A 15,059-nucleotide genomic window follows, 5' to 3' on the forward strand; every position below is an offset into this window, starting at 1 on the left:
CCCTTATAAAAGGCATTGCACACAGAAATGCACTTCCAAAAAGTACAGTGGTGTCCTGATAAAAAAGCTGGACAGTTGATATCAATTTTTGGAAGTCACAGTCAGCACTTGAAGGACTGACAGTTCTTCAGGTTTAACAGTAACGAAGGCCCCAGCCATCCCATTGCTCCCCTCTTCCCTTTCATAAGCCAGTTAGTCTATTTTGCATGTCTTGTCTGTCATTATCGTTAGCCGTATCATCTGGGAAACATTTACTCCAGCAGAATTACGGAAAGTTTAATGCTAGAAATATAAAGTTCATACCTTAACTTCAGGATAGAGCGCATAGCAAGTCAGTTCAAACCGGACTTGATCATTTCCCTGAAAAGGAAACGAGTGAAGTTAAATAAATTGAAACCACAAATTTACACTCATTCAGCAACCACTGCCCACATCCAAACAGCTCCTCCAATTACTCAGTGTAGAAGTAAAATGTTAGGCGAGGCATCATTGTTGTGAATTTGTATAAACACATTGAGTATATTTACAGCAAAGGTTTGATAGCTTCTCAGTTAGTCAGGGTGTCAAAGATTACAGGGAGAAGGCAGGAAAATGGGTTGAGGGGGAATAATGAATCAGCCATGATGGAATGGTAGAGCAGACTTGATGGGCTGAATGGCCTAATTCCACTGCTATGTTTTATGGTCTTATGGTCTTTGTCGTTTGTTTACACCAACCTCTTAGGCTTCTTCCACTGAGGTTGGGTGAGACTAGAACCAGAAGTCATAGGTTAAGGGTGAAAGATGAAATATTTAGGGGGACATGAGAGGGCACTTTTTCTTCACTCAGAGGGTTGTGAGAGTGTGGAATGAGCTGTCCAGAAGTGTGGATGTGTTCGATTTCAAGACTTAAGAGAAATTTGGATAGATGTATGGATATATATGGTGTAAGCTATATAGGTGGCGGGGTGGAGATATGTCTCTACCAAAGGAGGTGAAAGGCCCTCCTACCCTCCGCTCGCCTGCAGGTCACCATTGGACAAGGTGTAGCACCTGTTTAGCTCCTGAACAGGGTCACGTGAAGCCGAGGGAGCCGGTGGTCGAAGGTCGCATGAGCAACTGGTGCACATCACAAGTCGGGGTCATGCGCCCACTAACGCCAGGCAGACAATCTCTGAAGAGTATTTATAATGGCTGGGGTGACCCGTCTTGTAAAGGCACTGTCCAGAAGAAGGCGATGGCAAACCACTTCAGTAGAAAGATTTGCCAAGAACAATCATGGAAAGACTATGATGGCCCACATCATATTATACAGCATACAATGATGATGTCATATTATACAGCACATAATGATGATGTCATATGATATGGCACATAATGATGATGATGAGGACATAGATGGGATGGTTATGGAGGACTATGGTCCAGGTGCATGTCAATGGGACTAGGCAGATTAATAGTTTGACATTATTACCCTGTTAGAAGGATGGCAAGACTTTTAACACTTCTATAACATGATGACTTAATTCTTCTTAAATACAGATAGGAAGCCTCTTATTTTAAAACAATTCATGTCATCCATTAAAAGGGTGTGCAGAGAAATATCACTGCGTCATTGGGTTAACTCAGTGATCTTCCTCAGAAGTCTAAGTTCCTTTGTACAGAGAGAAAATTACGTCGGCAATTATAACAACATCCAACAAAGCATTTGAATAAAACATACAAATGATAATTTTCAACAAAGAAAATCTGATAGCATATAGAAGATAATATCTTCAAACCAAATCTTGGAGTTGACCTCTAACTTAAACCCAAGAAACACTTCTGACTTCTTGCCAATCTATTTTCCAAAAGTCTAAAATGTTACTCCGTGTGTTTTCAGAAATTCCAGCAGATTTTGATTTGGCAGAACTAATGTTAAAAGATGGACAGTGGCCCCAGCTTGTTTTAAGTGAAACTCATTCTCTTTTCCCATGTCTATAATTTCTCTCCCACATTAACCTTCGAGCATATATTTGACTCTTATTATGCAAATTAGTATACATTTGCATGCAGCTCAGGTGGTGATCTGGAGATCAGTAACCTCTGTGATTATGTTTGTGTTTAATCTGAACCCAAGCTATTCGCACTCACTCAGTAGAACCCCCTTCTCAGTCCTACATGGCACATGATCCTCCCAGTGCAAGTCCAAGGAGGTGTCCCTTATCCCTGGAGAAGAAGAGCTGCTGGAGGGACATTGGTGGAGGGAAATGGGGAGTCAACATTTCAGGTCGAGACCCTTTGGTCTGGACTGAAGGAGTTGAGGGGAGACAGCCAGTATAAAGAAGCGAGGGGAAGAGGCGGCAAGAGCTGGCAAGCGTTAGGCAGGTCCAGGTTAAGGGGTTGACTGGCAGCGAGAGGGAGGGTGGAAATTGTGATAAAGTGATCAGTGGAGGTAACGAAGTGGTGGATCTGATAGGGAAGAAAGGCAGAGCAGAAACAAAGAAAGGAGACTGCAGACTCATTTGCCTCCCTTCTCCTCCCTTTCCTGGGCAGACAACACAAACTTTACTACTGATGATCTCAGATCGATTCCCGCGCTGCCTGTAAGGAGTTTGTACGTTCTCCCCATTACCGCTTGGGTTTCATCCCGCAGTCCAATGACGAACTGGTTGGTAGGTTAATTGGTCATTGTAAACTGTCCCGTGATTAGGCTAGGATTAATTTGGAGAATTGCTGGGCGATGCAGCTCGAAGGGCCGGAAGGGCCAATTCCACGCTGTATGCCAATAAATAAAAGCAGAGAACAGCATCCATCCCTCAACTGATTTGATCCCCATCTCAAGCACAGTTCCCCTCACCCATCAGCTCCCACCTTAAACAGCCTCCTGTACCATGGCTCTGTGATCAGTGTGCTTATTCTCCTGCAATGCCTTTGCACGTCTCTCAGACCGCAAACATTTTGTATCCGATGTGCATGTGCAATAGCCATTTTCCAGATCCCCACAACTTCCCTGCCTGCGCTCACCCCCCTCCCACTCCTCCTGCCCCGGATTTGCAGAGCTAATTGGAAGGGGCATGAAGTGCTGATATAGATTTCCCTCTCCCCATTACGCTGCAGAGTCCGAATCTCGGGCTGCAGCTCATTATCTCTGAGCTGAAGATCCTGGAATAGGGAAAACTGAAACAAGTTCCATCACCTCCCACATATGGTGACTGAAAATTATGAACCATCGTACCATGCCCGTCTCACTTCAGAATATTTAATTCTTTGAAATATAAAAGCTGCTTTTTGCTTGTGTGTCACAAGTCCCGTTCACTAAGTCTACACTCCGTAGACAGTACACACCATGTGCTTCAGCAGAACCCAAAGATTTATAATCCAAGTTCTCAACCAGAGGACAACGGTTTCCATTTACCAAATCTAGCTGGTTATCTAATTAACTGAATGACTTTCAGGCTACTGACTTACTACTGTAAATGAAAGTGAACAAAATCTAAACAAGTATAGCTTACTTACACAAGTAAATATTTGAAACAGCTCTTTGTAGTTCTGTATCGAAAGCCTACACTCTCGGAACACTACACTCAGTGAGCATTCTACTCTGTACTAAAACATGCCGTGTTCTGTTGTCTTCTTAATCCTATTGCCCTGTCCCCCCTTTTAACGTGTTCAAGACCTGCGGAATTTCGTATGTTCAAAGACGAGAAGTCTCCTTGTAGCTGTTTGCCATCTCCTCTCTCGCCCTGAATCACCTCTCCACTAGTCTGGAACCCTTCACTCCTCCTCGATTCCTCTCCCCTTTCCTTCAACTTATTTTGAGCTCAGCCGACGAAGATCATTCCCAAAGTACTCATTTTTTTGTTTCTTGGTGAATGCCAAGCTCCTCCTGGAGAAAATAAACAAAGATTACGTGACCGGGACTGGGTGCGACTGATCTCTCCACAAGCCCGGCTGAATTTTAGTGGCCCCAGGCTGGAGGCCCATCCTGTCTGGGGTAAAGGACTGTGTATGTGTATGGGTGGGAGGGAGGAACTGGACTGTGTATGTGTATGGGTGGGAGGGGGGAACTGGGCTGTGTATGAGTATGGGTAGGAGGGGGAAACTGGGCTGTGTATGTGTATGGGTGGGAGGGAGGAACTGGACTGTATATGGGTACGGGTGGGAGGGAGGAACTGGACTGTGTATGAGTACGGGTGGGAGGGAGGAACTGGACTGTGTATGAGTACGGGTGGGAGGGGGGAACTGGACTGTGTATGTGTATGGGTGGGAGGGGGGAACTGGACTGTGTATGTGTATGGGTGGGAGGGAGGAACTGGACTGTGTATGTGTATGGGTGGGAGGGGAGAACTGGGCTGTGTATGTGTATGGGTGGGAGGGGGGAACTGGACTGTGTATGAGTATGGGTGGGAGGGAGGAACTGGACTGTGGATGTGTATGGGTGGGAATGGGGAACTGGACTGTGTATGTGTATGGGTGGGAGGGAGGAACTGGGCTGTGTATGTATACGGGTGGGAAGGGGGAACTGGGCTGTGTATGTTTCTGGGTGGGAGGGGGGAACTGGACTGTATATGTGTCTGGGTGGGAGGGGGGAACTGGACTGTGTATGTGTCTGGGTGGGAGGGAGGAACTGGACTGTATGAGTATGGGTGGGAGAGAGGAACTGGGCTGTGTATGTGTATGGGTGGGAGGGAGGAACTGGACTGTGTATGAGTATGGGTGGGAGGGGGGAACTGGGCTGTGTATGTGTATGGGTGGGAAGGAGGAACTGGACTGTGTATGAGTATGGATGGGAGGGAGGAACTGGGCTGTGTATGAGTATGGGTGGGAGGGGGGAACTGGGCTGTGTATGAGTATGGGTGGGAGGGGGGAACTGGGCTGTGTATGTTTCTGGGTGGGAGGGAGAAACTGGGCTGTGTATGAGTATGGGTGGGAGGGGGGAACTGGGCTGTGTATGTGTCTGGGTGGGAGGGAGGAACTGGGCTGTGTATGTGTATGGGTGGGAGGGAGGAACTGGACTGTGTATGTGTATGGGTGGGAGGGGGAAACTGGGCTGTGTATGAGTATGGGTGGGAGGAGGGAACTGGGCTGTGTATGAGTATGGGTGGGAGGGGGGAACTGGGCTGTGTATGTGTATGGGTGGGAGTGGGGAACTGGGCTGTGTATGAGTATGGGTGGGAGGAGGGAACTGGACTGTGTATGTGTATGGGTGGGAGGGGGAAACTGGGCTGTGTATGAGTATGGGTGGGAGGGGGGAACTGGGCTGTGTATGTGTATGGGTGGGAGTGGGGAACTGGGCTGTGTATGTGTATGGGTGGGAGGGGGGAACTGGACTGTGTATGTGTATGGGTGGGAGGGAGGAACTGGACTGTGTATGTGTATGGGTGGGAGGGAGGAACTGGACTGTGTATGTGTATGGGTGGGAGGGGGAAACTGGGCTGTGTATGAGTATGGGTGGGAGGAGGGAACTGGACTGTGTATGTGTATGGGTGGGAGGGGGAAACTGGGCTGTGTATGAGTATGGGTGGGAGGAGGGAACTGGGCTGTGTATGAGTATGGGTGGGAGGGGGGAACTGGGCTGTGTATGTGTATGGGTGAGAGGGGGGAACTGGACCGTGTATTTGGGAGGAATGGTCCCGGGTTCGAATCTGGCCAGTCCCTTGCAGGCTTTCTATCCGTGCTGGGTTGAGCGTCGAGCTGGCAACACAGTCTCGTAAAAAACAGACGAATGCTAAAGATACGGCAAGGGGGCCGGCTGGTGGCGCAACGACATCGGCGCCAGACTCTGGAACGGAGGTTCCCGGGTTCAAACCCAGTCGGGTCCGCCTCCGAGCATGCTTTTCATCTGTGCCGGGTTGAGTGTTGAGATTGCAACTCGACCTCGTAAAACAAAGGGAAAATACTGCGAAAATGTCTGTGTGAGGAGTGGCGTGCCACACAGTCTCTCGCCCCCGCTCTGCACCTTGGAAAAGCCATGAAAAATCCATCACCACGGACATGCACACGCACAGACTTGCACGCACGCAGGCACACGCCAAGAAAAAAAGAAACGGCAAGGTTACCACCCCGATGCGCCACAAGGCGCGGAGAGGAATAAGAATGTTTGTGTATGGGTGGGTGGGTCGTAGAGAGGAACTGGCCTTGTCTGGCTGGTGTTGCTTTGTTATTTGTTATGCTCTGCGGAGAGCAACCCAAAACACAACAAGCAACAAAACTGTGGGTGGGCTACGTCAGCGCCTGAACGTGTTGCGGCACTTACATGCTGCCCCCAGCACGTCCTCAGGCTGTGAAGATTGTTAACGCCAACAGTACATTTCACCACAGGCTTTGATGTACGCTGATAAATAAATCTGAACCTAAATTAAAGACAATTAATAACTCTCTTGTCCCTGTTTCCAAATCCAAGTGTTAACTGTTAAAAAAGTACCCAGCTTAATGCTGCTTGTTAAAGTATTCTTGGTGCTCCAGTCTGAACACTCTGAGCTATAAACACACTGAGCGCCGGTTCCAGGCAACTGTCTCCCCCTGCTGGTGCTCCACCGGCATTGCGACAGTAATCCTTCAGCGGGTGGCAAAGCACCTTGACAAGGTGCAGGCAGGACTGCCCGAGACCTCGCAGTGCCGAGAAGTGGGGCGAAGCTGTGCACCCCGAGGGGGGCAACACAAGAGCAGGCGTTGTTGGGAACTGTCGGCCACTGCTCTGTGTGTCGACAAGCCGTCTACAATCACCTCCTGTTGAAGGTGACGGAAGCTGCTGTCTTTCACTGAGTTTCTCTGCTGCAACAAGTAACTGCTCGCTAGGAATCTTGCCATCCCTGTGACATAGGGCGCTCGTACACAGTCAGGCCTTCATAAAAGAGCCTAGAAATCCTTAAAATACTGAACTAATTATCTGATGGGGAGAAGGTTCAAACATCAGAGGTGCAGAGGGAATTAGGAGTCCTCGTGCAAGACTCCCAGAAGATTAATTTACAGATTGAGTCTGTGGTAAAGAAGGCAAATGCAATGTTGGCATTTATTTGAAGGGGACTAGAATATAAAAACGAGGAGATAATGCTGAGCCTTTATAAGACACTAGTCAAGCCACACTTGGAGTATTGTATTGTCAACACTTGGGCTTGAGTGGGATCTGGGATCAGCCGTGATGGAATGATGGAGCAGACGATGGGCTGAATGTCCTAATTCTGCTCCTATGTCCTTTGATCTTATGGTCTGAACTGAATAGTCCTGGACTGGTTCAAGGGCTCTGCGGTTTGATCTTTAATACTCTGTGTGTTATTTGCTCATTTTTGCCGTTTGCGTGATCTGTTCTTTTTTGTACCAGATGGGTGTTTGATGTTTTTCTTTGAACAGGTTCCATGGTGTCTCTTTGTTTCGTGGCTGTCTGCAGGAAGACAAATCTCAGGGTTTGTATGCTACATACATACTTTGATGATAAATGTACTTTGAATCTTCAGGCCCTACCGTGCATGAAACTGGCCTGTCCACCAGCTTTCCCTTTTAGCCTCTCCTCACAATCGGTACATACATCTTGAAACTACTAAAGCACCGCTTCATTGCCACAGAAGAAAACACTTTAACTATTTCACTGCCCAGCTCAGAAGGATGAGGGCAGGAGGGGTATCCATGGAAACCTGCTGGATACTGGAAGGCCTGGATAGGGTGGACGTGGAGAGGATAACTTCTTTAGTTGGAGAGTCTGGGATCCAAGGGCACAGCCTCAGAGTAAAGGGACATCCGTTCAGAACTGAAATGAGGGGGAGTTTCTTCAACCAGCAAATACTGAAACTGTAGAGTTTGTGGATGCAAAGTCATTGGGTGTATTTAAGGTGGAGTTTGATAGGTTCTCATCGGTAACAGGAGGAGGAGAAGATGGTGGCGTGACGCAGGGCGCAGTGGCCACTCCGGTGAATGATATCTGTTATCTGTCAAGTAGGATGCCGTGCACAATCCTGATTTGATGGAGAGACGTGGAGGAACATCTGGTGAAACTTCTGAGACTCCTGTTTCACTGCCGCTGCTACTGTGTGATCTAGAATCTCTGGAGGGGAGGGCCCCGAGTCCTTGGCTTTACTTGTTGCTCGGCAGCCGGGGCAGGATTGAGGCGCTCAGCAGAGATGGTGCTCGGTGTTGGAGGCTCGAAATTTTCGGATGGACTCAGAGTTGGACTGTGGTCGGGTGCTTCCAGGATGCTGCATCGGCAAGTTTGCAGCGCTGGAAGCTCATGGCAGGGAGAGCTTCTCCCTTCTACCGTCCGCGTGAGATGTTGGGGCTATCAGGACTTTAAGACTTTTTTTTACCGTGCCTATGGTCTGCTCATATCAAATTACGGTATTGCTTTGCACTGTTGTAACTATATGTTATAATGATGTGGTTTTTGTCAGTTTTAGTCTTGGTCTGTCTTGTGTTTCTGTGATATCATACATTTCTTAATGCATGCATTTCTAAATGACAATAAACAAGGACTGAGTGTCCTCATAATCTAATCTAATAATGGTTACAGGAGAAACAGCCATGTTTGAGTGGTGGACCCAGCTCAGTGGACCCAGTAGCCTAGTTCTGTTCCTGTATTTCATGGTCTTGTGCCCTGGCAGTGCCAGTCAAGGGCCGAGTCCGTCACCAGGTTCCCAACACAGCAGCAGAGAAGCGCATCTCAACAACCAATGCCAAAGTGATCTCACATAAAACACAAGGGTGCTCTTGTTCCTGCGATCAGACCCGAGAGGCACCAGAGTCCAAACGGCATGTTTAAAGCCACAGAACTAGACAGCAACAGCTAATGTCTCTGAGCTCGGGCAACGCTATTCCAAACCGTGAATGAGCTGCCTCTCTCACGTGTACACTTCACTCTCCCTTCCATTAGCAAAGAGTAGGGAGAGGACACACCTACAGTCTATAACAGGGTGGTTGTGTTCAGAAACCGAACACCACAAACCAGCATTTGTCGCTCCATTTTCAGTGAGGCAGGCGAACTAACTCTCTCAGGCTCTGAAGTTACACGGTGGAACGTTAGTGAACAATATTCAGAGACTGAAATCACACACTGCCCTGCTTTAGCAGAGATGGTCACCCAATACAGTCAAACAGTTACGAGTGCATGGGGAGAAATTTCACATCTGTGCATCCAAGCTCCCGTACGAGTGTCCCACAGTGTAACCGTATGGACTCAGTGTTCAGCAGATGGAGGAAAACTAGGCTCACCTGCTGCTTGGAGCAGTAAAATCAGATGACATTACCTGCTCAGAACTTTACATAACAGTTTGACCAATGCTCAGTGATTAATAACAGTGGCAGCTTTGCATTGTAATGGGCACGAAGTGGAAGAAATTGAGCCGGAAACTGTGGAACTAAGACAAGAGGGTGGTGTCTGTATCTAAACCAGCTCCTCCGATACATTGGTGGCCAACTCTGACCGCCTCCTCCGACTCCTTGGCCGACTCCTTCGACAGCTTGGCCGGCTCTGCTGCCGATACCAGTCCAGCTCCTCCGATCAACAGGGAGCTCACTGATGGAGTAGCCCAGCAGTAACCTGCTGATCTTAGACTGGAATTGTCTTTGGATCATAAAAAATAAAATTTACAAAGAGAAAAGGACCTTTGGTTGGGCCTCCAGAGGGCGCTGCGCTTGCATGCGATGTGCCCGAGAAGCCCCCGCAACTATTTTATCATTGCGCCCGTGCATGCGTGTACTTGTGCAGATGACAATGAACTTAGTTAGTCAAACTAAATTCTGTCTCTCCGGTGTATGTACAGTACATGCCTTGGAGAAGGCAGATGAGCAACATCCCCAAATCCAGTGGGCTCACAGCTGTAGTAATATCCGGCCATGATTAGCTATAAACAGCCAAAATTTGTAAAAATGTATATTTCTGGCAACATTTTGCTGCAAATATTTAGTATCACACTTATCTACGTTTATTTATTTAACTAGAGTTACAGAGCAGAACGGGCAAAGAGTCACACTGCCAGCAGTCCACCTTTTCAACCCTAGCCTGATTACCAAACAATTTACAATGATTAATTAACGTACTAACCGGTACCTGTTTGGACTGTGGGAGGAAAGTGGAGAAGTTTAAAATAAATAAATACATGCACTAATAACATGCTTTTATTGCAGTGAATTATTCAATTGGTTTAAAATTGCAAATGCTAATTGCATTTAAATCTTCTTTAATTATTGCTTATACTACTTTTTAACAGTGCAAACTCCTGATGTAGATTTTGGATGACCAGCTTACACCTCAGAGCTAAATACCCCGAGGATGTCATCAAATGTTGCCCACTTACTCCAGTACTGGACAAATATTGCCACCTAGTGACAAGACAAGGAACTTCTCCCAAACACAAACACAAGAGATTCTCAAAGTTCAAAGTAAACTTATTAACGAAGTACATACTGTATTCATTTTCTTGCGGGCATACTCAGTAAGTCCAATAGCCATAATAGAATCAATGAAAGATCACACCAACAAGTGTGCAAAAGGCAACAAACTGAAAACACAAAAGAAAGGAAAAAAAGAAATAACAGATAAATAGATAAACAAGCAATAAATATCAAGAACATGAGGTGAAGAATCCTTGAAGGTGAGTACAGAGGTTGTGGGAACGGTTTAGTGATCGGGTAAGTGAAATTATTCCCTCCCCCCACCCCCCACTCGGTTCAAAAGCCTGATGGTTGAGGAATAACAACTGTTAGGTGGTGTGAGTCCTGAGGCTCCTGTACTTTCTTCCTGATGACAGCAGTGAGAAGACGGCATGACCTGGGTAACGGGGTCCCAGATGATGGATACTGCTTTCCTGTGACAATGCTCTGTGTGGATGTGCTCAATGGTGGGGAGGGCTTTACCTGTGATGCACAGGGACAAATCCACTACTTTTTGTAGGATTTTCTGGTCAACGGCTTTGGTGTTTCCATACCAGGCTGTGAAGCTGCCAGTCAATACACCCTCCACCATACATCTTTAGAAGTTAGTGGAAGTTTTAGATGTCATGCCAAATCTTTGCAAATTCCTAGGGAAGTAGAGGCACTGCTGTGCTTTTTTCGTAATTGCACTTACATGCTGGGCCCGGGACAGGCTTTCTGAAATGGTAACACCAAGGAATTTAAAGCTGCTGACCCTCTCCACGTCTGATTCTCCGATGAGTACAGGTTTATGGACCTCCGGTTTCCTCCTCCTGAAATCAATAATCAGCTCCTTGGGCTTGCTGATGTTGTTGTTGTTGTGGCACCACTCAGCCAGATTTTCAATCTCCCTCCTATAAGCTGATATGTCACCAGCTTTGACTTGGCCAATGACGGTCATGTCCTCAGCAAACTTGAATACGGCGTTGGAGCTGGGCTTAGCCTCACAGTTGTAAGTGTAAAGTGAGTAGAGCAGGGGGCTAAGTACAGTCTTGCGGTGCACCTGTATTGATGGAGATTGTGGAGGAGATGTTGCCGAACTGAACTGACTGGGGTCTGCAAGTGAGGGAATCAAGGGTTGAATTGCACAAGGAGGTTTTGAAGCCAAGGTCTTGAAGCTTGTTGATTAGCTTTGAGGGGATGATGGTGTTGAATGCCGAGCTGTTGTCAATAAAGAGCATCCTGATGTTTGCATCTTTGCTGTCCCGATGTCCCACGTGTTGAGTGAAGAGCCAGTGAGATGGCATCTGCTGTGGACCTGTAGTGCCGGTAGGCAAAGTGAAGTGGATCCAATTCATTTTTCAGGCAGGAGTTGACACGTTTCATCACCAGCCTCTCGAAGACACTTCACCACCGTGCTAATGGACAATAGTCACTGAGGCAGGCTGCCATGCTTATCTAAGTGAGAGGTTAAAGATCTCAGTGAACACTCCAGCCCAGGTCTTTAGTACTCAGCCAAGGACACTGTCAGGGCTGTATGTTTCTTGTGGGTTCATCCTCCCGAAGCGTGCTCGCCCATCAGCCTCAGAGACCAAAAACGCAGGGTCATCGGGGGTGAGAGTTTGTGAAGGGTCCTCCATATTCTGGTGGTCAAAGCGAGCATAGGTGTTCAGCTCACCTGGAAGCGAAGCCCTGCTGTCACCAATGTCACTTGATTTCACTTTGTAAGAGGTGATAGCATTCAACCCATTCGTTCATGAATTCAATTTTTGTCCAGAATAGCCCAAGGGATGGCTTTCTGGAGACGGTACCTGGACCTCTTGTGACTTTCTTGGTCACCAGGCTTGAATATCTCTGATCTGGCCCTCAGCAGATTGCAGATCTCATGGTTCTTCCAAGGCTTCTGATTGGGGAAGACTCTGAATGAACTTAGACCATAAGACCATAAGACATAGGAGCAGAGTTAGGCCATCTGGCCCATTGAGTCTGCTCTGCCATTCAATCATAGCTAATCCTTTTTTTAGATCTCCTCCTCAACCCCAGTTCTCGGCCTTCTTCCCGTAACCTTTGATGCCATGTCCAGTCAAGAACCTATCAATCTCTGCCTTAAATACACCCAACGACCTGGCCTCCACAACTGCATGTGGTAATAAGTTCCACAAATTTACCACACTTTGGCTTAAGAAATTTATCTACATCTCTGTTTTGAAAAGGCGCCCCTCTATCCTGAGGCTGTGCCCTCTTGTCCTAGACTCCCCCACCATGGGAAACATCCTTTCCACATCTACTCTGTCTAGGCCTTTCAACATTCGAAAGGTTTCAATGAGATACCCTATCTTCCTTCTGAATTCCACCAAGTACAGACCCAGAGCTATCAAATGTTCCTTGTAATGATAACCCTTTCGTTTCTGGAATTATCCTTGTGAACCTCCTCTGGACCCTCTCCAAAGCCAGCACATCTTTTCTAAGATGAGGGGCCCAAAACTGTTCATAATACTCAAGGTGAGGCCTCACCAGTGCCTTATAAAGCCTCAGCATCACATCCTTGCTCTTGGAATGAATACTAATATGGCATTTGCCTTCCTCACCACCAACTCAACCTGCAATTTAACCTTCATGGTATTTTGCACAAGGACTCCCAAATCACTCTGCATCTCAGATTCCTGGATTTTCTCCCCGCTTAGGAAATAGTCCGCACATTTATTTCTACTACCAAAGTGCATGACTATGCACTTTCCAACATCATATTTTATTTGCCACTTCCTTGCCCATTCTCCCAATCTGTCTGTCCTTCTGCAGACTGCCTGTTTGTAGGATTGTAGGACACACTCGTCTATGACTATTATTATAAAGTCTGTGACAACCATGCTGTGTTCTTTCAGATCATCTTGAACACGACCTCGAAGCAACCCCGTGCTCATTCCTCCGTCACTCGCGACCACCTCTTTGGCCAAGTGTGTTGGGACCTCTTGTGCCACACTTGATATGCTGATAGTAATTGGGTCGGGTTTTCTTCAAACAAACCTGATTGAGATCACCAGTCATGACATGAAATGTGCCAGGATGGCATCGTGCAGTATCTGAAGCACTCGATTCCAGGCATGTAAACTGTGGTCAGGACCACAGAGGGGAGCTCTCTCGGTAAATAGAATGGCTGGTATTTGATTGTTAGATGCTCAGGGTCGGTGGAACACGAGTATGACAAGACCTCCCCACCAAAGCACCGCAGAGATTTTATCACGAATCACGCACCTCCAACTTTTAGCTGTGTATCGAGAAGCTTCAGGCCTGATTGGTGTTTTTAACCAAACCTAAGCTTGGCATTGGAGCTGTGCTGAGCCACGCAAGTGTAAAACGAGTCGAGCAGGGGGCTAAGCACACAGCCCTGTGGTGGACCTGTGCTGGGGGAGCCACTGGAAGTCCACAGAAACAAACACAAGATGCCGGGGGAGCTCAGGCAACATCTACAGAAAGGATAAGACGATCGACATTTCAGGCTGAGACCCTTCACCAGGTCCTGATGAAGCATCTCAGCTTCAAACATCGATTGTTTATTCCTCTCCATAGCTGCTGCCTGACCTGCTGAGCTCCTCCAGCATTTTGTATGAGTTAAAAAAGTTACCCGCCACTGTTTGTAAGGAATTTGTAAGCTTTCAAGTCGAGTCCAGTCAAGTCACTTTTTATTGTCATTTTGACTATATCTGCTGGTACAGTTCACAGTAAAAACGAGATGTTTTTCAGGACCATGGTGCTACATGAAACAATACAAAAACTACTCTGAACTACGTGAAACAACACAAAAACTACACTAGACTACAGACCTACCCGGGACTGCATAAAGTACACAGGACAGTGCAGGCATTACAATAAATAATACACAAGACGAGAGGCACAGCAGGGGCAGAAGGTTGATAGTGTGATGACTTGGGGGAAAAACTGTTACAGAAATAAACAGCTGAAATGCGGCGTCCGGGATTCCGTTCGTTTCTGTGCTCCAGCCGAGTATTTCGTTGGAGTCGGACGTCGTCCAATTTAATGTCCATTGGAGAGCAGAAAGGACGGGACAGCTGGCCGGCTAGGACTTGCTTTTTTCCTGGCACAGACTCCTGCCCACTCGCACGCGACCTTGGAACGTGGGAGGAAACCAGAGCTGCTGGAGGAAACCCACGTGGTCACGAGGAGAACGTACAAACTCCTTACAGACAGTGGCGGGTATTCAACCCTGACCTTGCAGCTGGCTGCTCTAAAGTATTGCACTAACTGCTGTGTTGGCCATTAAGGGAAAGGAGAAAGAGATGAAGGATGAACCAACTGTGCCGAAATAACGCCTCCTAAGGTATTTTTCAACCAGAACTTTTTTTAATGGACTTTGCCAACTAATGGTTCCATTTCTGGAAGGAGGGCGAACCATGTAAGGCCTTGTACCGGAGTGTAGTGGTCAGTGTAATATTTTTCAGCACCAATGATCGAGGATCAATTCTCGCCACTGTCTGTGAGGAATTTGTACGTTTTCCCTGTGAACATGTGGGTTTCCTCTGGGTGCCCTGGTTTCCTCCCACAGTCCAAAGATGTACAGTATGGGTTAAAAATGAGTAAGATGTGGGCATGCTATGATGGCGGCGGTACCATGGCAACCCCCAAACACAGACTCGGACTATGTTTATGTTGGTTGTTGGGGCAAACGGTGCATTTCACTGTATGTTGTGATGTACTTGTGACAAACAAAGCTAATGTTTCTTTGAGCAATGTTTGTAGACGAGC

The 15,059-nt window shown here is 47.2% G+C and overlaps 1 protein-coding gene across 1 annotated transcript in view; it reads right to left on the bottom strand.

The window, feature by feature from the left end:
• Positions 1 to 15,059, bottom strand: part of ass1 (argininosuccinate synthase 1) — a 189,098-nt gene that overhangs the window by 139,040 nt on the left and 34,999 nt on the right. Inside the window, exon 5 of the mRNA XM_072240198.1 lies at positions 304 to 360. Within this exon, the coding sequence (XP_072096299.1) occupies positions 304 to 360 (57 nt within the window). The remainder of the gene's footprint in view (positions 1 to 303; positions 361 to 15,059) is intronic.

Source organism: Mobula birostris, chromosome 22 (assembly GCF_030028105.1).
Source record: "Mobula birostris isolate sMobBir1 chromosome 22, sMobBir1.hap1, whole genome shotgun sequence".
Classification (NCBI taxonomy): domain Eukaryota; kingdom Metazoa; phylum Chordata; class Chondrichthyes; order Myliobatiformes; family Myliobatidae; genus Mobula; species Mobula birostris.